We start from the raw sequence: 24264 nt of genomic DNA on the forward strand, positions 1-24264 counted from the left end.
TTGACAAGCCACAAAGCTTCTGGGAGAATGTCCTATGGACAGGTGAGACAAAAAGGGAACTTTTTGCCAAGGGAAATCAGCTCTATGTTCACAGACGAAAAAATAAAGCATATCAAGAAAAGAACACTGTCCCTACTGTGAAACATGGAGGAGGCTCTGTTATGTTCTGGGGCTGCTTTGCTGCATCTGGCACAGGGTGTCTGTGAATCTGTGCAGGGTACAATCAAATCTGAAGACTATCAAGGGATTCTAGAGAGAAATGTGCTGGCCAATGTCAGAAAGCTTGGTCTCAGTCGCAGGTCATGGGTTTTGCAACAGAACAATGACCCAAAACACACAGCTAAAAACACCCAAGAGGAAAACATTGGACTATTGTAAAGTGGCCTTCTATGAGCCCTGACCTCAATCCTATTGAACATCTTTGGAAGGAGCTGAAACATGCAGTCTGGAAAAGACACCCTTCAAACCGGAAACAACTGGAGCAGTTTGCTCATGAGGAGTGGGCCAAAATACCTGCTGAGAGGTGCAGAAGTCTCATTGACAGTTACAGGAAAAGTCTGATTGCAGTGATTGCCTCAAAAGGTTGTGCAACAAAATATTAAGTTAGGGGTACCATCATTTTTGTCCAGGCCTGTTCCATGAGTTCATTTTTTTAAATAATTCCGTTGAAGCATGGTTGAAAAGCAATGTCTGACTTTCATTGGTTAACATTTATTTAATATTACTTTTGTCAGATTGAGGTTTTTTGTGACCATTGTGAGTTTTTCTTTCATTGACCGAAGGGTACCAACAATTCTGTCCACGTTTGTACCTTTTTATTTTAAAATACAATTGGAATTGTTTGTGTTACAGTATCATGACAAGGAACCTGACTTGGCTGAATTAGTTTACATGTCTACAGAAAGCAGTGAGGTAGAGGACACAGTCTTTAAATGTAGTTTGCCACAAGAGCCATGGTTCTTTTTTTATTGACAAAAGAATGGCAAGAGCTGAGAAAGCATCAGAAAGGACGATGTTTTCAAGGGTTACAGTGGACAAACCGAAGCTGATTGCGAAGGGAATACGGTCAGTTCACCCATACTGCAGTTTTGGTTTTAAAAAGACAGTGTGAAAACCCTGCTGTCACAAAAAAACACCTTTATTCGAATGTAAAGGCCTACTGCCGATTTGAAAATTGCCCAATTAATGTTAGTGTGGAAGTGACCGATGAGGTCACCCTGAAGGCAGCTGTGCTATTCACAGGAGATGTTTACCACAGTACCACTGAACTAAAAAGGTGGCCAGTGCGTGCAGAAGCAACAAAAGAGGTTCTGAAAATCATTGCATGCACTCAAAGACAACTGAAAAGACCTCATTCAAACAACTTTTAAGTCTACAAATATTATATCAATGAAAAGAAAGGATCAGACTATGAAGTCCTATAGAGGATCATGATGCACCCAAAATAATGCTATGGTCTAAGAAAACACTGTCAGTGTATTACAGATGGTGCAAAGAAGCCATTGTCTATCTGGATGCAACAGGAAGTACTGTATTATTCAGAAAGGAAGCTCCACAAGTCGACCATACTATTTATATGTTAGTTATAGCATAATTAGTTATGCGTAATCCTTCCAAGGGGGCATCTCCTCTTCCAGTTGCAACCTACCTTACTTGTGACCACACAACAGCATATGTCATGTACTACTTGCAGGCTTTCCAAACAGACATGATGAAAATGTATGGGAAAAAGGCAGTCTAATGGCCAATTATGATCATTTGTGATGGCTCCCTTGTGCTTCTGAATTCTATTTCTTTTACATTCTGCCAACTAAGTCTGGAGGATCTTTAAAATAATCAGTGGACAATACCAGGTAGAAAAGTTTGATCTTCCCATCCTTCATAGAGGTCATCTTCACTGCTCAACAGTGGAAGGAGTTTTTGTCCCTCTTTGTCTGCAAAATATATATATTTTTTTTTAATGCTTTAGTTAATTTGTGGAAAAGGTGTTCTGGAAGCATGGTATAGACAGGACAAAAAGTCCTTCAACAGTGAAGATGACATTATTTCAGAATTGTTCAATTGTTTATAAATTGTTCTCTAATTTTGATTCCCACTGTGTGTGTGTGTGTGTGTGTGTACACACACACACACATAGTACAGACCAAAAGTTTGGACACACCTTCTCATTCAAAGAGTTTTCTTTATTTTCATGACTATGAAAATTGTAGAGTCACACTGAAGGCATCAAAACTATGAATTAACACATGTGGAATTATATATGGAATTATATACATAACAAAAAAGTGTGAAACAACTGAAAATATGTCATATTGTAGGTTCTTCAAAGTAGCCACCTTTTGCTTTGATTACTGCTTTGCACACTCTTGGCATTCTCTTGATGAGCTTCAAGAGGTAGTCACCTGAAATAGTTTTCACTTCACAGGTGTGCCCTGTCAGGTTTAATAAGTGTGATTTCTTGCCTTATAAATGGGGTTGGGACCATCAGTTGTGTTGTGTAGAAGTCAGGTGGATACTCAGCTGATAGTCCTACTGAATAGACTTAATTTGAATTATAGCAAGAAAAAAGCAGCTAAGTACAGAAAAATGAGTGGCCATCATTACTTTAAAAAATGAAGGTCAGTCAGTCCGAAAAATTGGGAAAACTTCGAAAGTGTCCCCAAGTGCAGTCACAAAAACCATCAAGCGCTACAAAGAAACTGGCTCACATGCGGACCGCCCCAGGAAAGGAAGACCAAGAGTCACCTCTGCTGCAGAGGATAAGTTCATCCGAGTCACCAGCCTCAGAAATCGCAGGTTAACAGCAGCTCAGATTAGAGACCAGGTCAATGCGATTTCTAAACCGCATAAGGCTGCGATTTTATCTATTAATTTATTTATATTTTTATTCAGAATACATTCTTGTGCGCATGTTTTTAAGACGTTAACCAATCAGAGCTCACGCAGCGCACGACGAAGCTGAGCGGAAAAACCAAATCGGCGAGCGGGAGGAAAGAACATAAAATATGGATAAAAATGATTTGGTGTCAAAGAGAAATTCAGTCGTTTGGGAGTATTTTGGATTCAGGAGAGAGGATGTGTCACAGAGCAAGGTAATTTGCAAGACTTGTGGAATGATTATTCCAACGAAACGGAGCAATACTACAAATCTGTTCCAACACTTAAAACAGCGCCATAAAAAACTGCATGATCAATGCATGTCGACAAAATCCATCGAAACAAACAAAAGCACACATCAAAGCCAGCCCGAACAGATTGAACAAGTATACATTGTTCAAGCATTTGCAAGCGCCATGCCTTATGAGAAAGGATCAAAACGGCACAAAGAAATTACCGACGCAGTCACCTATTATATATGCAAAGATATGATGTCTGCGCACATCTTCAGTAAAGACGGCTTCCAAAGACTAATACAAACACTCGACAAAAGATACCAGCTGCCATCTCGCACTCATTTCACACGATTTGCTATTCCCGAAATGTATGAGAAATGTAAGGCGGGCGTTGAATACGAGCTCAAGCAGGTGAAATACTACGCCACGACCACAGATATGGTGGACATGCTGGTTTTTCTTGCAAAAAACCTTTAAGAGAGCAATGGTTTTGATTTCTGTTAGTTTTTAATTATTGTTATGACTGGAGTTGAGGTTAGTTCATCTTAATTTATTTCATGTCTGTTTTTAAGACAATTTATTACAGTTTTGTTTATCAAGCAGTTAGTACTACTGTACAGTTATTAAATGTGTGCACTAAAAAAACAGTTTTGAAGTTTATTTATTATGACTGGAATTTAGTTTAGTTAATTTTAATTTATTTTATGTTGTCTGTTTTAAAGACAATTTTACTACAGTTTTGTTTATTAAACTATTACTGTTATTTTATATAATTTATAAATGTTTTGTTATGCACTTCTTGTGCACTGAATACATTTAGAAAAAGCATGTTTAAAAAAGTTTGAAAAAGCAAAAACAATTGTTAAAATTGCAATCGCAATATTCATTCAGAAAATCGCAATATGATTATTTTGTCCATATTGCACAGCCCTAGTGTGGGGGTGCTTTGCTGGTGACACTGTTGGGGATTTATTCAAAATTGAAGGCATACTGAACCAGCATGGGTACCACAGCATCTTGCAGTGGCATGCTATTCATTCCGGTTTCCATTTAGTTGGACCATCATTTATTTTTCAACAGGACAATGACCCCAAACACACCTCCAGGCTGTGTAAGGGCTATTTGACCAAGAAGGAGAGTGATGGGGTGCTGTGCCAGATGACCTGGCCTCCACAGTCACCGGACCTGAACCCAATCGAGATGGTTTAGGGGTGAGCTGGACCGCAGAGTGAAGGCAAAAGGGCCAACAAGTGCCAAGCATCTCTGGGAACTCCTTCAAGACTGTTGGAAGACCATTTCAGGTGACTACCTCTTGAAGCTCATCAAGAGAATAGCAAGAGTGTGCAAAGCAGTAAACAAAGCAAAAGGTGGCTACTTTGAAGAACCTAAAATATGTCATTTTCAGTTGTTTCACACTTTTTTGTTATGTATATAATTCCACATGTGTTAATTCATAGTTTTGATGCCTTCAGTGTGACTCTACAATTTTCATAGTCATGAAAATAAAGAAAACTCTTTGAATGAGAAGGTGTGTCCAAACTTTTGGTCTGTACTGTGTGTGTGTGTATATATATATATATATATATATCTCTCTAACTGGTGAGGTACAAATATTGGGAACAATCACTGATACAGAACAAGTGGAGGGAAGTATTATTCTAAGTTTACCTACTGCTCATTGTGAGTTTATGTTAGTTAATACATTAACAAATAAGATTTCACTCTAAAGTGTTACTGAATGTGTACACTGATGTCTTGTCATTATGATAGCAGAGTCATGGCTTCCAATCTCTTGAAACAACTTTCACAGCTTATTTAGAAAGAGAAATATATTGATTGGAAATTGTATGTTTGTATGTCCAGTGTCAATATTGCAGGAGACGAGCATATTTGCTATGTTCAATTTCACTATTACACAACACGGGAAAGAGGAAAGATGATAGTGCTGAAGTACAACAAATGTAAGTATAGCCCAAAACACCTGAGCAGACTGAAGGGAAAGGAAAATCAGCTGATTAATTAAAAGAATGGTTTATCATTGCATGATTATGACTGTATTTTATCTCATGGTCCCTTACATTTATCATGTGGTCTTCTAAAAGGTCCCGAAATGTAGAACTGACACTGCTGTCCCTCATCATAAAGATACTTAATAGACTAAGATCACAAACAAGATTGACTGTCTTGACATTGCATCAAATTTAAATCTGAAGTGGCACAAAAAATATTTAAGAAATAAATTGCATCTTCTGTATCTACAGAAAGAACCAGTGAAGAATATCAGGAGAGGACAATCGAAAATCGAAGGGCCAATCTGGAACAAATCGTTCCATCAGAAACAATTGCTCCTCGAAGACTATGCAGGCCACCAAAAATACAAATGCTGCAACAAATACTTCACCCTGATTACTGGTTGACCTGTGATATCATCGACCTGGCCAGCCACAAAATAAGTTTGTGCAAATATTGAACATTCGGCAATGCCACTGGATCACGGTCAGCAATTTGTTTTGTAATGAAAATCAGCTCTCTGTGTATGACAGCAAATGCACCCCTCTGGACCCAGAAACACTACAAGCACTGTCCTGGCTGGTGAGGACGCAGTCAGACAAGTTTGATGTTTTGCAACCAGCTGTGCAGCAGCAATCAAATCACAGCAATGGTGGGTTGTTTGCAATAGCATTTGCATATGCTGTTTGCAAGGGTCACCCATCAGAGGTATGCGTATTTAATGAAAGCAGGCTAAGGGCACAACTGTATGCTTCGTTAACGAAAAACAGTATCGCATTTGGCATGAAGACATGAGAGGGTGAAGCCGAGGTCAACGTCACCAAAACTGCGATGCCTGTTTACTGCGTTTGCAGAACACAGTACAATTACAATGAGCTGATGGTCCAGTGCTCCAAATGCCAAGAGTGGTATCATCCTACATGTGTAGATATACCCAGAAGTGTAATTGGTAACGAACAGTTCTGGCAATGTTTAAAATGCCACTGATGATGTACATTAAAGGAAAATACACAAGGTATGTTTTTTATTTATTTTGTTTCCTCAACATTTGATTGTAAATTAAACATGTCTCAGCATAATTGCAACCTTTCATTTTTCTCTCAAGTTTTATAGTAAAGGAGTGAAATCCAGATTTCAATTTTTATGTTTGAACAAAACAGGAATAATTTTTTTCTGAAAGTGTAACTGTTCTAAAATAAATATAATCATGCAAATTATTTAGATTTTTGTGAATAATATGGAAATATGTAAAATAACACGTTTTAAATAATATTGCCTTTCATTTCTTGAAAATGTACAGTCAAATTTATTGACAAATACAAAATAAATAAAATGGTCTGGATCACTGTGAAGAGGAATCAGTTGAAAAAACCTATCTAGGAAAATGTTTTGAGTGTTTGAATATGAAACATGGTTAAAAATGCACCTGAGGGTTTTGAGTGATTTTGCCTTTATTTTTCTCCAAAACTCCACAGTAAAAGGGGTAAAAATACAATATAGTAATAGACAGGGACACTGTAAATAAGAATTACTGAAAATATTGAGCAAACCTATAAAGGAAAATGTTTAATGAGTGTTTGAATATGGAACAGGATTGAGAATGCAGTGAGATTTGTAGATGTTTAATGTCTTTTTGTTTTTTTAACGGAAACGCCTTTTTGGAGCGTCTTTACATCTATCTATATCTATCTGAAATCCAAACATCCCGATTGCCTTCTAAATATGAGAAGAACGCGGGGCAGAAAAGTAAAGTCAATCCGAGCATGCGCACTCCGTCCGTAGAGGACGTATTTGAAAAGGCAGGAAAGTTTTCCAGTGATGGAGCTAAGGCAAAAAGCATAACAAAAAATTATGGAATTCATTGCCTCAGATCAGTGGTCGACAGTGGATCGACGGGTTGATCTTTGAAACATTCCCCGTGGATCCCGAAAATAATTATTATTATAATATATTTATTACACGCAGGGGCGCCGTTAGGGGGGGTGCAGAGTATGCCAGGCATATGGGCCCAAGAGAACGCTAGGGGGCCCCACAATCAATTAAAATTTTTACAATTAGTTTTTTTTTTTTTTTTTTTTAAATCGTACATACACACATTTTAAATAACACTGGTGAAATAAAATAAATTCCCTGTAAATAAAATTAAACTATATTAACTTTTAATAATAATATAACGTGTATATATTTATATATATATATATATATAAAAAATATATATATATGGGGGCCCAAACTTCTGTCTTGCAGACCCCCCCCCTTAAAACTGTTAATTGCGCCCCTGATTACACGGCTCTTCTTAATGCTGTAGATTAGAACCTTCCATTCACTTGAATGGGCTTCCAAACGTTCGGCGGTCAATTATGTTTGTTTAACAGACCGCTGCTAATAATAATTGACCGCTGCCTGTTTGTCAATACCTATGAATGGTAACAAAAATAATTTATAATAATAAGTAAAAAAAAAAAACTTTTGTAATTGATTTATTCTTTGAATTGCAAAGCATTGATTTTAGTGAGGTTAGTACAACACTTTCGGTGTTTCAGTTTTCGGTTTTGGCCTTGGTTTCCTCACTTTTGGTTTTTGGAATTTTCATTTCGGTGCATCCCTAAAATATTATCGTTGGTGTGGCCCTCTGACATAATTCAGGTTTCTCTTGTGGCCCCTTGTAAAAATTAATTGCCCACCCCTGCCATAAGTGCACGATTAGACGCGCAACACTAAACTAAGTGCGGCTGGCTTAACCGTGTATTTTCAAGATGCGGCTGGTTTACCGCAGTTCTCGTTTGCCGCTATCTGCAGCGTGCTCCATATCCTCAGAGTTCCTTCTCAGCGTGCTCAATATCCTCAGAGTTCCTTCTCAGCGTGGTCCATATCCTCAGAGTTCCTTCTCAGCGTGGTCCATATCCTCATAGTTCCTTCTCAGCGTGCTCCATATCCTCATAGTTCCTTCTCAGCGTGCTCCATATCCTCAGAGTTCATTCTCAGCGTGCTCAATATCCTCAGAGTTCATTCTCAAACTCAACAGTCACCGCGCACTTCAAACAGCGCTGCATTCAGCGCTCAGAGACTCAAATCATGAATGAACGTAGGGAGGCAGCACACAAGATGAAACCAACGGCAACACAGACTACATCCAAGAGTAATCGCAACAAATGCGTCTTCCACAACAGCGATGCATAAAGCCATAATCCTTTTAAACCGCTGTCATACCTCTTCTGCCGTTAGTATGTGCGTCGTGTCCCACTGATCCACTTCATGATGCGCGTCCGAGACCACAAGCAGGTACATCCGTTAAACCATGGGCGTAAATCCCGGGGGGGACGGAGGGGACATGCCCCCAATCCGAGGATTGTCCCCTTCCAAAAAAAATAGTAAAAAAAAATATCGCACTCTCTATTGTGAAAAATATATGTATGTATACCTAAATAATTGTGTAAGTAGAAAAAAAACAAATGCATTTAGAAACAGTTGAGTTCCCCCCTCCCCTTCCTCACAGTGGTTTGACCCACTGCCTGCTTTCCTAGTTCATCTCACCTACTCTTCACACACGAGTCAGGTGTGTGTCTGCGGCTCAATTAATGTTCAACTCCATTAGGTGGGGTATTTTTACGGTGGCCGAGAAGTGCAAAACACATTAACAAATCCCAAAACAAATTAACAAATCCAAAAACAAAAAAACAAATCGAAAAACAAATTAACAAATCCAAAAACAAAACAACAAATCCAAAAACACTAACAAATCCAAAAACAAATTAACAAATCCAAAAACAAAACAAAAAATCCAAAAACAAATTAACAAATCCAAAACCAAAATTTACAAATCCAAAAACAAAACAAGAAATCCGAAAACAAATAAAAAATCCGGAAACACAACGACAAAATTCAGACAAACCGGAAAAGGTAGGTATAGTTGAATGGAAACTTACAGATAATTGGATGAGACACCTGTCATTCTAGATATACAGGAAGTACAACAGTCTTTTTTTTTTCTTTTTTTTTCTTTATTTCTTCTGGTTTTGCACTTGTTTTTGTTGATTTGTTTTTGGATTTGTTCATTTGTTTTCGGATTTGTTAATGTGTTTTATATATTTTATTCACTTTAAATAAAGTGATTCTCTTTAATGTAGTTGATGCAGACTCATTCATAAATTAGTTGCGGAAAAAATGCTGATTTATTAGTGATTAAAATATGTCTTATCTAGTGAACGTTAGCTTGTTTACAATAGCTTGTAGCATAGTGCACTGTAACTAACACACCAAAGCCGTTTCCCATGCAGTGTTTTATTTGGGACGACATGGCATAATGTTAACTTAACATTAACAGCCACAATTAGCATATTGTTTATCTGTGCATTTACTAAATGAGCCCTGTGTTACGTCCAAACTGACCCCACTGTATTTTTTTGTATAATCAATTTCTATTCTGTTCTTAAGTGTCTTAATTTATTTTAAATAAAATTTTAAACCTTTTTTTTAATCCTTGTTTTTATTGTTGTGAATATTTTTCGTATAACCATGTAGATTTATTGATGTTATGTTGAATGAGGTCCAAAATTGTAGACCCGTTGAGAATTATTAAAACCCGTTGAGAATTATTAAAACCCGTTGAGAATTATTAAAACGTTCAACAGAAAGTAAGCGTTCCCACCAACTCACCCCCTTCTCTATACACTAACTTCAAACAGGAAAACACTAATTACGTACAAATGCATACAAACAAAAAACAAAATAAAAGACATCAATTTTCTGCACTTACACTAAGTACATTTCTTTCCGACCGAGGGAGCTGGGCCCAGTTGGGGGTCCAGCCTGTGCTTCTGGGCTGCCTGTGCTTACTTCAGCAGGATTGTGTGTACATCTCTGAGAAAAAAGTGGTCAGACCCTAAACCTAATCAAACAAATTTCTGTTTCTGACTTCTGTTGTGCATTATCTTGTGTTCGGAACTTGCCGTACAAGGCAGGGAGGGCAATTCTGATGTGTCTTGCAGCAGCCAACAAATAGGTAGGTGCTGATTTCACACAGTTCAGCTCGTACACACTCAGCATTATCTGAGGAGGCAAAACACTGATAAGTTGTCTCTCCTCCGGATAGTACCTGGTCAGTGTTCAGCTGTCATACGATTCCTCTATTCTTGTCCTGATAGATCTGTCCAGTCAGGAGTTGATTGAGGTGGAGTTTAAAGTAAGCTTGGACATGTAATTACACATCATTAAATACAAAGGATTTCAGATCGATGTTTAAGCCGATCTGCTTTTCTAACATTCCATTATTACAGCTACTTTCATGAGCTCTTGAAACACAGCTTGCCTCTTGAAGTTGTAAGAGTTGCATCAGCAAGCAAAACTATTCTCGCAATATCATGTTTCTTGTTTTTCTACAGTGCTTCAAGATAATATTCGTTATTTGTTATGTTACAGCCTTATTCCAAAATGGATTAAATTCATTATTTTCTGTATTCACTTCCTGGTTTGTGTGCACGTGTGCTGTTTGACCACTAAGAGTTTGTAAAGAGTAAAAAAGAATACTGGCTGGAAATAAAAGGTTTGAAATGATAGGTGGTCTCATTTGTTTCTCATTTGTTTCGTTACACTATATTCTATCAGCCATATTTGTTTTATTACCACCAAGATGGTGTTTTTTATGTGAAAGTTATTCCAAAACACATACAAACAATATACCAATTGAAGTACTGTGACGTAAACAAAAGAATAACCACCTAAATTACAAAACTATTGTTTGTGCTTTAGGCTAAGAGGTTAAAAAAAAAAAAAAGCGACCAAGAAACTAAGCATTCCTTTCCTTCCTGGGGGATGGAGCTCTGCGAGACAACCCTTCAGTCAGTCTTTTAGAGGAGCTATAAGAGGTAGTGACCCATGCCATAGCCATGCTTGAGATAGATTGGCCGGCCGATTAGCAGAAGCTCGCCTATCCAGGAAGCTTGATGAGCACTTTCTGCAACCCACATCACTGCCTCTACACTGGGACTGAGGTGTCCAGGTCTTGGGCGAAGCCATTATTCGGCCCGTCCCTTCAGGTGTCGCTATATGATAATAAAGTCAGACTGAAAAGTGTGGTTATGGGACGATGCTCCGGGTTGTAGAGACGCTGGTTGTCTATCTCTCCCCGGGTGTTGCGTCATCCCTAAAAATCCCCGATGCTGCCCACCAAGCCAGAGGGTTGCATACTATACTGATCTATGTCAGCTGAACCGCTTAAAGGCTTTGAGACTCAGGTTGATGATGCTGACCCTGAATCAGGTCGTTTGCCAAATTAGGTCAGAGAACTGGTGTGTCACGATAGATATGAAGGATGCATATTTCCATGCAGCCATCCTTCAAGCGAACCGTCTGTTAACCCTGCCACACTCAGCACTTCAGGGGAATGCCTTCCCTTTTCCACCCGGTACCATAGCAGACTTGGAGGGTTTGCTGCCTCTCAGGAGGCCCCTAGAGCTGCACCATAGTGTAAGCTCTGGCTCTAGGCACACCAGAGGTCAGTCTCGAGCGACTATTATTTACTTAGAGACTATCTAGCAACCTGGCAGGCTCTGCCAGACGTGTTTCGATGGGTCTTTTGCACAGTAGACAGCAGTTGTGAGTCTCTTCCTCCCCAGTTTAATGGGGTATGCCCCACCCTGGTGGGGCCCAAGTAGGCTCTGGTGATGAAACACTGGACAGGAAGTTCCTGAAGTTTGCTTTCGAGGTTGAAGCTTACCAATAGCCAGTCCTTTCATTCCTTTCAGTCTTGCCCTCTCACCCCACACCTTCATAAAGTGTGAGGCTGCTGCACTGCTCCCACTGAGATTTAGAGGGTCCGCATTCTAATTTTTATCGACAATTGGTTGATATTGGCCCAATCGGAGCAGCTGGCGGGCTAGCATCAAGATGTCGTTCTTGCCCACATGAAGGAGCTGGTGTTAAGGCTGAACGCCAAGAAGAGTGTGCTTTCTCAATCACAGAGAGCCAAATATTTGGGCGTACTATGGGGTTCAACCCTTATGCAGGCGCAGTTGTCTCCTGCTTATGTCAAGTCAATCCTCACGGCCATCAAGAAAGTGAGGAAAGGCCATTCACTAACTGTGAAGCAGTTTCAACTGATGAGTCTGATGGTGGGCATCCAATGTGCTTTCACTTGGCCTCCTGCACACGAGACCCCTCCAGTGGTGGCTCAGGGCCCAAGGGTTCTCTCGGAGGGGCAATCCACTCAGTACGATCAAGGTCATTCAACGAGTTCTACGTGCCTTAGATGTATAAAGAGATCCCGGGTTTCTGTTTCAGGGCCCCATGCTGGGAGTTCCTGTCTATCGTATAACGCTTACGACACGCGTTCTTTACAGGGTCAGGAGTGGTCATAAAAGCCTGCGCTTCGAGCTCTAAAGCATTTTTCCCCAGACCTCAGAAGCCACCATATATTGGTCTGTATGGACAACACTTTGATGGTTTCCCACAACAACCACCAGGGGGGTCTGCAATCTCGCCTGCTATACAAGCTGGCACGTCAGATCCTGCTGTGGACCCAGGGAAAGCTGCTCTCCCTGAGTGCAGCGTACATCCTAGGCCACATAAAATGAGGGAGCAGCCACCCTCCACCCAGATAAGGTGGATCAAATCTGGGAGAGATTTTACAGAGCATGGGATGCAACTCAAGTAGGGCTGGGCGATAAATCGATTTTATCGATTAACTCGAATGTGTAGTTTACATCAATCTGTTTTAATAAAAATTGGGTTTCTCTTTAATGTCCGCTGACGCTCCCCTCTGGGCTCCCATAGTTTTACACGAACTCAGCCCTCCCCCGGCGCGTTTGCCATAGAGATACACAAACAACATCTAGTTAAGTAAACATGTCACTGATTTATAAACTCTTTTTTTTGCTTTTCTTTCCTTCCTGAGCAGGTGTACACCACGGCACTGTGTTCAAGTGTGAGTTCAAGTTCTAACAACAAACTGTTTTGCCAAAGATTTCATCAGCACTGGCAAGAAGATTCATAATTTATTCACCCGCTATTCTGTATATTATTATTATTATTATTATTATTATTATTATTATTATTATTATTATTAGCCTTTTAACCTTTAGTAAGACATTTAAACTTTAATAAACATTAAACTTTCTATTATACTTTTACAGTTTTTATTAGATATTTCAATATTTCTGTACTATATAAAACCTTTATACGGTTCATTATACATTTAGCATTTTATTGGCTGTTTTACATTTTTACTAGACCTTTTAACTTTTATTAGATATTCAATTGTTTTATACATTAACATTTTATTATACATATATTGAGGGGGAATTTTATGTTTTACTTTTCTTTATTACACTTTTAACTTCTTTAATTTTTACTAGTAAGAGGGAGGAGGCGGATAATTACATAGTAATATTAGTGGTTCGAATATTACTTGCATAAGGAAGAAGGAGGATGAGTACTACCTGATAGTAGTGGTGACAGAGAGGGCAGTGGTACAATGCTAGCAATAGTACTAGCTGGGAAGTAGCAGAGACATGGGGGACATGTCCCCCACACATTGAAATATGAATGATTTTGTCCCCCACACTTCTGATAATAATGAGCACACATAATAAAATGCTGCCTGGATTGTACTGGATATTCACGTGTCTACGCACAAGCATCCAGCCAATAACAGCATGTGTCATAAGGTTGCCCATCATCTCGGGTGTATAAGGTTGTTATATGCTTTATAAAGCATTTAGCACTTTTACTTGCCTTTGCTCTGTCTCTGTCCATTGTGCTTTTTATCATGTCCTGATATGTAAAACCATATACTTGAAAGAGGGTGAACTTTCATTCTAACATGACTGCACATCTTATATCTCTCCATAAACATTAAAAAGCATATCTGTCAGGGTTTGGACATTTTAGGGTTTTTTTTGCCTTGACCACCAGATGCCGCCACTGGGCCCTTATTCCCCACTGCCTATTCCTTACTTCCTAGCCCCTAACTAGTTTTGTGTATTTACGTTTTTGGGTTTTTTTTGGCTTTGCTTCTTGTTGATTCACAGTATTTGTATTTGTATCTTGTCCCACACCCTGGCTGTCAGAAGTTTTACGCAGCAATTGACGAGAACTCAGATCAGCAAAGAGGAAGTGGAAAAAAATCACAACTCGATGTAGACCTTGTATCTTGTGCACTCCTGACCAAATTTTCTTCAGGTGTGACTTCTACTAAGACTGTCTTCTACAAGGAAAAGCTCAAGGCCTTCGCACAAGATTTTCGTAAGCTCCACATCTACTCTTTACTTCCCAACCCCCTTGCCACACCTGCTCCATCCTCCCTGAATGCTGATGATTTTGCCTCCTTGTATGATGAGAAGTTTGAGGAAATCTGCCTTCAAGTAATCAAGGGTCCTTCCCATATTAAAGAAACCTGTCAGACATCAACAACAACAGACTGGTATCACTTCTCTCCTTTCTTTCTAAATCTCTGGAATACACTGTTTTTAACCAACTGTCCAGCAAGCAGTAAAAATCATGGATAAATGGCATCTTTAAGAAATCTGAATCTGAAGATTTTATTGTGTTGATCATGTTGAATTTCATTTGGATGGTACACAATGTAATTATGCTCTCATTTCATACAAAAATGAACTGAATTAATTTTATTGTTGTATTTCAATCAATATACTTTCTCTTTTATGTGTAGGTCCTGCTTTTAGCATGTACTGTGATGAAAACACACCAGGTCCTCCTCTATTCCTTAGTCACCTTCTAAATTTTAGATGGTAGTCAATAATCCGCAGATTGTTTAATATAAATATTTCTATTGTGTCTCAGCTGTAAGGTGTTAGGTAATGAAAGCTTGGCAATAAAGTAACCTTTTAAATTTTGTAATATAAAAACATTTCCAAAAGCTATATGAAAAACTTAACTCTAAAGCAGTAAAGATCTTTTCAGAATGAGTGTAGGTTATATAAAAAAAAAAGGATTCCATTATTCACCTTTCCCACAAAAGAAAGTTACACGTCTTTTCTTATGTTGAATTATTTATTTTATGTGTTCAAATTTAATTAAAGTCATAATTTCAGTCACAAAAGCAAATAGGCTTTTCTAGGAGCTACAGTCACTGATTTCTCCCATAACAGCAAATGAACCCCAGCATTCATTCAAAAACTATAAAATAAAGACAACACAAAGACTGTAGCACATTTTGGAGACAAGGTGCTAAATTGAGATGGTTGGACATGTGCAGAGGAGGGACATGGGATATATAGGTAGAAGAATGCAAAGGATGGAGCCACCAGACAGGAGGAAAAAAGGAAGGCCAAGGAGGAGGTTTATGGATGTGGTGAGGACAGACATGCAGGTAGTTAATTTAAAAGAGGCAGATGTACAGGACAGAGAGCTATATGGAGACAGATGATCCACTGTGAAGACCCCTAATTGGAGCAGGCAAAAGAAGAAGAAGAAGAAGTTAAGTTAAATAACGTTCAAATAAAATTTTGATGTTGAATTAAACTTCGTTTTTTATGTTGAATTATTTATTTAACACATTCTAATTTAATTAAAGTAATAATTTCAGTCACAAAAGCAAATATGCTTTTCTAGGAGCTACAGTCACAGATTTATTCCATAGCAGCAAATGAACCCCAGCATTTATTCAACAACTATAAAATAGAGACAACACAAGGAAAACTCCTATTCCAGCCCTGCACCAAAAATAGAGAAAACTGGGTAATAAAACCAAACTCATATAAACTATGTTTATAAAGAATGCAACTTTAAATAGGGAAAATAACATTGCCTAATCAAACCAATTCATTGAGAATTTATAATATAGTCTCTTTGGGGTTTATATATACAGTATATATGTAAATCTTCTTCTTCCTCATCTTCTTTTGGCTGCTCCCATTAGGGGTCTTCACAGTGGATCAAAGCAACAGTGGATCAAAGCAACACCTACATCAGAATGCTGTTCATTGATTTTAGCTCCACGTTCAATACAGTCCTACCCACTGTACTGATCACTAAGCTTAGTGATCTGGGTATCTGTACCTCCACTTGGATTCTGGACTTTCTCACCAACAGACCTCAATCTGTTAGGTTGGGAAACCAGGTATCCTCAACCCTCATTCTGAACACTGGCATCCCGCAGTGCTGTGTTCTGAGCCCACTACTCTACTCCCTGTTTACCCACAATTGTGCTCCTCTGTATAACTCCAACATCTTCATCAAGTATGCAGACGACACCACCGTGGTCGACCAGATAGACAAGAACATCGAATCGGCTTATAGGGAAGAGATCCGTAATCTGGCAGCATGGTGTGCCACCAACAACCTGACCCTCAACGCCACAAAGACCAAAAATCTCATTGTGGACTTTCGAAAATCCAACAGCAGAAGACATCTACCAGTCAACATCAATGGAACTGAGGTAGAGCGAGTCTCCAGCTTTAAGTTCCTAGGAGTTCACATCTCTGAGGATCTGTCCTGGCAGCAGAACATGTTAGCTCTGGTTAAAAAAGCACAACGCATGTACTTCTTGAGAAGTCTCAAGAAATCTCATCTGTCCCCAGGGATTTTAACGAGTTTCTACCGCTGCATCATTGAGAGCATCCTGACCAACTCCATCACCGTATGGTACGGAGGCTCCACTGTGAGTGAATGTAAAGCCCTGCAAAGGGTGGTCAAAACCGCCCAACGCATCACTGGCACCCAACTACCTGCCATTGAACACCTTCACCACAGCAGATGTCTGCGCAGAGCTCACAACATTATCAAGGACTCTTCACATCCCAGTCATAATCTGTTTAACCTCCTTCCATCGAGAAGGAGATACAGGAACTTACGCACCAGAACCAGCAGGTTCAGGGACAGCTTTTTTCATCCACCATCACACTACTGAACTCTACACTACACCGCTAAATCACTACAAAACAAAACACAAAACAAAACTCTGTATATAACCTCTGTACAATACATGTACATATTACATAGTATATCTTTTTTACTCCTCAGTACATCTGCACTATTTTATCTATATGTATCTTTATCATTATTGTACATTCTGCCCAACATTTCACATTCATTTATGTGTATATAACGTATGTCTATCTATCTATCTATCTATCTATCTATCTATCTATCTATCTATCTATCTGTCTGTCTGTCTGTCTGTCTGTCTGTCTGTCTGTCTCCATATTGCTCTCTGTCCTGTACATCTGCCTCTTTTAAATTAGCTACCTGCATGTCTTCCCTCACCACCGCCATAAATCTCCTCCTTGGCCTTCCTCTTTTCCTCCTGCCTGGTGGCTCCATCCTCAGCATTCTTCTACCTATATATCCCATGTCCCTCCACTGCACATGTCTAAACCATCTCAATTTAGCCTCCATCACCTTGTCTCCAAAATGTCCTACATTCTTTGTGTTGTCTCTACCAGTGAAAACCTCAGCATCTTTAACTCTGTTACCTCCAGCTCCATCTCCTTTCTTTTTGTCAATTCCACTGTCTCTAAACCATGCAAAATAGCAAGTCTCCCCCCAGTCCTATAAACTTTCCCTTCACTCTTGCAGATGTTCTTCTTTCCACCCACCCCATCTTAGCTCACAGATGGTCACCTCTCCTCTCAGCCTGGCTTCCACTACTCGTTCCCATAACTACATGGTGTGACTGATCCACTTTATTCCCCTGTAGTTACTGCAGGTCTGCACAGCTTCCTCATTCCTAAACCGGTATCAACACACTCCTTCTCCATTCCTCAGGCATCCGCTCTCACCTCTTCCTTACTAAACCTATCCACTTCCTGCTTCACCATCTCCACACCATTCAACCTTTTCTCTCTTTCATTTTCCTCATTCATCAGCTGCTCGAAATACTCCCTCCATCTTCTCAACACACTCCCTCACTAGTCAACACTCTTCCATCTCCATCCTTTATTGCTCTAACTTGCAGCATATCCCTCCCAGCTCGGTCGCTCTGCCTGGAAAATTAGTACAAATCCTTTTCTCATTTCTTAGTGTACAACGTCTTCTAGTGTACAGCTCATATATACATATGCCTTTTCTTTTGCTTTTGCAATATGCTTCCTCACCTGCTGCCACACCTCCCTGTCTCTTTACCTGCTTTTCTCATCCCTCTGCTGATCCCAATTCTGAATGTATAGTTGAAACACGTCAATCTGGCAACCACGCTTTCTTTACAAATGCCAGGACTAGCCACGTAGCGCTGAACCCATATATTATTCAAAGGTTTAAAAGGGGCGAGGTACATTTTAATTTTATATAAAGCGTTTGTTTAGTTTGTTCAGCGGAAAAAACAAATAGAAAGATTGTTCAGCGTCCATTTTAAGCGCTGGTTTACGGTACAAGGAGCAAAGAGGAAATGTTTGCTTTATTTTTTTTTTTCTATTTTGAGCTTTATATAATTATGGGTTCGAGTAATCGTAGAACAACTGTTCTTTATTATCACTATTATTGTTACTGTTATTTATCATCAAAAGTTTTAAAGCTTATTAATCTTTTAATAACGAAGGTCTCTATTTTCCCTTATAACAACCTGCACCCCGCCAGGGAATGTGGTACGTTCCATCTGCGTCGGTTTAACTGAGGTTGGGCAGTTCCACTGCCTGAAACGGGAGGCTTCTCAGTTAGAGAATGACTTGCAGGGCAGCCGAAATATGCTATACAGTAAATAAATAATACAAATGTTATTTTAGATTATTTTTAGTGAAAAGTTATTCAGGACAGCAATATGGACCGATTCTTTTTTTTAAACCCCTAAATAGCTCATTTCTATGTATTTCCTAAACCTGGACAAAGTTATGAACTTGCCTATTTGTTGTTTCTTTCAAATCTGCTAAGAATTTTAATTAAAAATACATTCTGATTATTACATTCACACCTTACAGTGCATTTATTTAAAAATTAAGCTTAATTAAATAAATGCAACACAATTTTGATAAAAAAACAAAAACCCTGTAAGCATTCATATGTTAATGTGTCTGTCTATCTGCGTGTCTCCAGATTCACCTCTATGCAGTGGTGTTTCAGCAGTTAAGCTAATTACTAAACATGATGTCAGGGTTTTAATATCACCACCACCAAGCTGCCACTGTTGGGCCCTTAAACATAGTGCTTAACCTTAAAAGCTCTGGGGTGCTCTGATGAATTTTGTGCTCTGACCCATCTTCTCGAAAAGTTGGGATATGCAAAAATTACAATTTCACTTTGGGATAAATAATATACAGTGGAACCCGGTTATCTCGCCCTCGGTTACCTCGACAACCCTATTAAGTCGACGTTTTTGAAGTGGAACCGCCAAATTCTGGCTTTTTCTAAGCATTTTTTATCGGTTATGTCACCGACCCCTAATATCTTGAGCACAAAGGGGGGAAAAATTTGCCATTTAACGTCGGTTATCTCGGTGCAGCCGCAGAAGAATTCGCGGAAGTGGCGGAAAAATCAAGCCTTACAGCTGCTACAGGTGTTGTATACTGGTGAATCTCTGCTGTTAGTTAGTGCTAGTGTTCGTAGTGTTAGTAGGGGCGCGGCGCGGCTTTTGGAAGAAAAGAGCAGCCGTTGAGAGAGTGCCGGTGGGAAGGCACGTACCGGGAAACGCATGAGCGATAACAACGACCGCCGTGAACCAACATATACCAACAATAACGGACGGTGAGAGTGTGGAAGTTTAAATAGGAGCTGGTGATGATGCTAAACGAGCACCATATGTGCGCGATTGAAGACGGGAGCTTCAGAGAAAGCGGCCGAGAAAGCCCCCTTCGGCGTGGCAGGTGGATTCCTGACAGATAAACATGTACTGTATGTATTTTTATAGCATGCCTTCATCAAACAAATCGCGGCAACGCTGTTGGTTAAAAAAAACCCTTTAAAAACACTTGCATGCACATTCTTATTTATTAACACACATCATGTACATAAAGAAATTTCAAGCACGTTAATATATTGCCGCAATTTTGATTTTCGTTTATCTCGATCATCGGTTACCTCGGTGCTTTTTGGCGACCCCCTAGGACATCGACATAACCGGGTTCCACTGTACTTTTAACTAATCTTAACTAAATAATGCTTCTGGGACGTCCCTACTCATACACAGTATTTCCAGCTTCTCCGCCAACAAAGAGACTGTGATGTTTGTCAAATTGCCATTCAACAGTTTGTTCGTTGAATATCACCACTACACCTGAACTTCGTTAATAAGCTTGAGTGGTGTTGAAATTTTATTTTCTCAACCAAGAACAAAACCGTGGTCTCTTTTTTAATGCTTCTGCCCAAAGCAGAAGGATCCAGTGACTTTCACTTTCTACTGTACTCTGTAAACAGAATTTATGATCTCGATTGTAAAGTGGGTAGAGTTACTCTTGAGCATTGAGCCGTGTGTCTAAGCACGCAGACGACCCATAGGAGTTGAGGCTGTATGTGTACGTTTATTTAGCCACGTTTCTTTGCAAATTACACTTAACAAGATTGCATCTCAACATAGTTGGTGGTCCATGCTGTATCCCACCCTTCATTTTAGTCTAGAGATAATTTTTGGTAGAATTTTACATAAGTAAACCTCTGCTCACAAACAAAATATAATTGCAGAGCAATGGTATGAGTATAATATAATATATATTATATATAATATAATATTATTATATATAATAATAATCTCTCTCTCTCTCTCTCTCTCTCTCTCTCTCTCTCTCTATGTATGTATGTATTTCAGACCACCTGCTGTTGGTGTTGGATGTCTGAGAAGAAAGTTTTTATAGTCAGCTGGTTTTATTAATTGGGAATTTATTGGTCTGTGAAAGCACATTTGAAATACACATTAGCCACAGCATTTGTGTTTATTACTTTAAGAGTTAGTGTTACAGACACAGATCACAGTCACTTGTACTGTTAATTTTATCTGTTAGATTTGTTTGTAACTTGTCTGCTATATTAAATAAAAATGGTTCATTTATTACAAAACAAGAAGGTCTAAATTCTTTACAAATGTACTGCTAATTTATTATTTTTATTAAAAAAAGAAAATACAATCAATAATTTTTTGACGAAATATTTTTATTCATGGATTAAACATGGTATTGATGTAAATGTTGGGTAAAACAATGTTTATATTAATTATTATTCTTTTGGGTTTGGGTTATATTTTGGTTTTAGACCCATTTTCTGTTTAGTTTTTTTTATCATTGTTATTTTTTACTCATTTTTTTACTTTTTACTCTTACACGAAAAGTCCGATTTCAGTTACAGTATTTCCTAGACGTGTTGAGAGACATTTCTAACCAGAAGGAATACATAAAGTTGAAAGATTTTATTTGTTTTTGCTTGTGTGAGCGAATAAATGTTTGGGGGTTTTTTGGTCTGTTTTTATCACTAATGTTGATCTCTGTCTGAAAGAGGTTTAAGGGATGTTTATTTTACTAATCCAAGTTAAAATCGGGAACAAAAGACTGGTGGATTTAGCACACTGCAATCTGCTGACTCAAACTGCTAACAGTCCATTCTGTGTTGTTCTCTCTCATCTTTTATCACTCCGGTCCTGGTTCTCTCCATCAATCTATTTATCCATTCATGAGCCTCCCCTGCTCTCTTTTTCATTTTGGTTACCACACCCTGTCCACTGTATAGTACAATATTTCATGATTAAATCCCCCTTTTTTTTATTTTGCATAGTGTTATAATATCCATCCTAGCATTAAAGTAGCATCCAGTTGATGTATCCTGATGGATAAAATATACCAACCTGGAATATATAATTCTATAGTCAGGTTTAACACATCTTCCTCTTCCAGTCCAGCAGCCTAATCCAGGTACCTAAGAAGAACGGGACTAAGTGCACCCCATGCTTTGTGTCTGTTTAATTTGGATATGCAGTGATTGATAGTGTGTTTTGTATATCTATCAATCATGTGTGAGTGTCTGAGAGGGATTTTTTGTCTCAACTGGACCCCCTCTTTCAACACAGGTAAGAAATGTATTCTTTATTTATTTTTTAAGAACAATGTACTAACTGCTTTTTCTCTTTCAGCTTTGTAGAGCTATAGGTTATTATAATTATACTGTATGGCATAGCAATAAATAAAACAACTTTTAATTATTGCTTTCATAGTAAAAATGTGTGTGTGTGTATATATATATATATATATATATATATATATATATATATATATATACACACAAGACATTGCTATGTTCATTACATTTTGTTCTGGTGGTGTTGAGTCAGTCTAAGGCCTTGTTTTTGTGATCATTTAAAAATATTGCCAGTGTTTATAAAGATTTAAATAACCCAATGTTCAGCATTTCGGCGTTTCTTTTTCTGACAGCTTTTAAGTTTGCAAGGCAGAATTTCCATTTCTAAATATGTTGGAAATTATTTGAGTATTTTGGTGACCAATGCATAGTAATTTTGCATTCTAAAATAAAAAATGTTGAGATATCCCTACTTATGTGTCAATTATTAAATTTTTTTATTTTAGTGTCTGCATTAAATGCTTAAAAAAGATCTCATGCTTGTTGAACCAGTTGAAGTGTAGAGTGTTTTGGTTTACCTTAAAATGTCAAAAGTATGAAGTTTCATTTGAAAACACAATAAAAGCAAAGAGTTTGAATTCTGTCTTACAAAATTGTAGAATGCAGCAACAATGCTAAGCATCAAACACTAAAGGAAGGTGGTGTGTCTGTTTAGGCTTTCTCTGACCTGTTTCCTGAGTCCTCTTTCCTTTCTGTAAATAATGTTAAATATGGTGGTCGAGGTGAACAGTGAAGGACATCTGCATTGTTCTGCTGCCACACTTGGTTTATGTATCTGGGAAGGAATTTTGTGTGTGAGTATGTTTATCTGCTTGGGTGTAGCATGGACTTCCTGAAATTGCCCATGGAACAGATTCACAGATAGTATTGCTAGTTCATGTAGAAAATACTGTGAAACACTTATGTCTAATGCTAAGTTACCGTGTGTGTGTGTGTGTGTGTCAATTGTAGCAGTATTCTCAGAAAAAGACTGACAGAGAGCTTTTTTAGGTATGCGCTCCAAACGATTCCCCAAGTCATGTGACTTTTGCCATCATGTAACACTGTTCCTCTCTTCTCCCTACACATGAGCATTATTGGAACTTTTCATTCTGCTGATGCTGCTTCATGCATAACTTTCTAAAATAGAGACTTAATGAAGCATTATAGAGTATTGGATATAATCCAATGTGTGTGTTCACATGTGAAATAATTTTATAGCAGACTTTTTTTTAGTATAGATGAACATTTTCGTTATGCCAGGGAAGCTACTAGTACAAATCAGCTCAGCTAAATACGTTTATGTTCCTTGCTCTTTTTCTGCCACTCTACATTGGCAATCCTTTGGGCTTCACCAAGTTGCCCTCCCTCCCTCCTTCATTCCATCCCTACATGGGCCATCCCTTGAACTTCGTCCTGTTGCCCTTATTCCCTCCCTAAATGGGCCATCCTTCGGGCTTTACCCAATTGCCTTTCTGCAAATGTAGTTCCATTTTCTAAATTAGCCAAGCTCAGTCAGGGCAGTAGGGTGGCTGGCTGTCAGAGGGCAGAGAGTGACTGTGTGCATGTGTAGGTCTGTGTTTGTATTAATAATCATTTAGAGTTTTTAGTCAGGCACAGTTTCAGAAGGACACATTGATCACGGTAGGTGCAAGGTTCTTTCTCTCCTTGATTTGTCCACTACAGTGCACTCTTCAGAGTCCTGAACAGATAGATGTAACTGCAGGTATTTTGATTTTGTATTTGTGAACATCAGCAATGAACATTGACACGGAGTACTTATTAAATAACAAAAACATGCAGAAAGATATTTTATAATGCAGTAGAGAAATGTGCACATAGCTCAAAAAGCCTTGGAGATTGCATTATATACAAATTTGCACAAAGATTTATATAACTATAAACCATATTTTTAAAGTTTTTAAAGTAGTAATATATTTTCAGACAGTTTATTTTATTTATATTTGTTCCAGATTTAGTTCAATGTATTCAACAAATTTTTGTCACCTAGTTTAAATTATTTAGTGTTTACAGTTATTTATTTTCTATGGTATTTAACAGGTATTGTATAAATAAATATTCATATTGCATGAAGCAAAAGCAGGGTTTGCTGGGTGGAGAGCTTGAGTTAAAAACACTCTCCTGCCATGATGCAATT

At 38.5% G+C, this 24264-nt stretch overlaps 1 protein-coding gene across 1 annotated transcript in view; it reads left to right on the forward strand.

The window, feature by feature from the left end:
- Positions 1 to 23119: 23119 nt before the first annotated feature.
- Positions 23120 to 24264, forward strand: part of prx (periaxin) — a 31298-nt gene continuing 30153 nt past the window's right edge. Inside the window, 2 exon segments of the mRNA XM_046863974.1 lie at positions 23120 to 23142; positions 23708 to 23750. Coding sequence (XP_046719930.1) covers positions 23120 to 23142; positions 23708 to 23750 — 66 coding nt within the window.

This window comes from Silurus meridionalis, chromosome 13, assembly GCF_014805685.1.
Source record: "Silurus meridionalis isolate SWU-2019-XX chromosome 13, ASM1480568v1, whole genome shotgun sequence".
In the NCBI taxonomy this organism is placed as follows: domain Eukaryota; kingdom Metazoa; phylum Chordata; class Actinopteri; order Siluriformes; family Siluridae; genus Silurus; species Silurus meridionalis.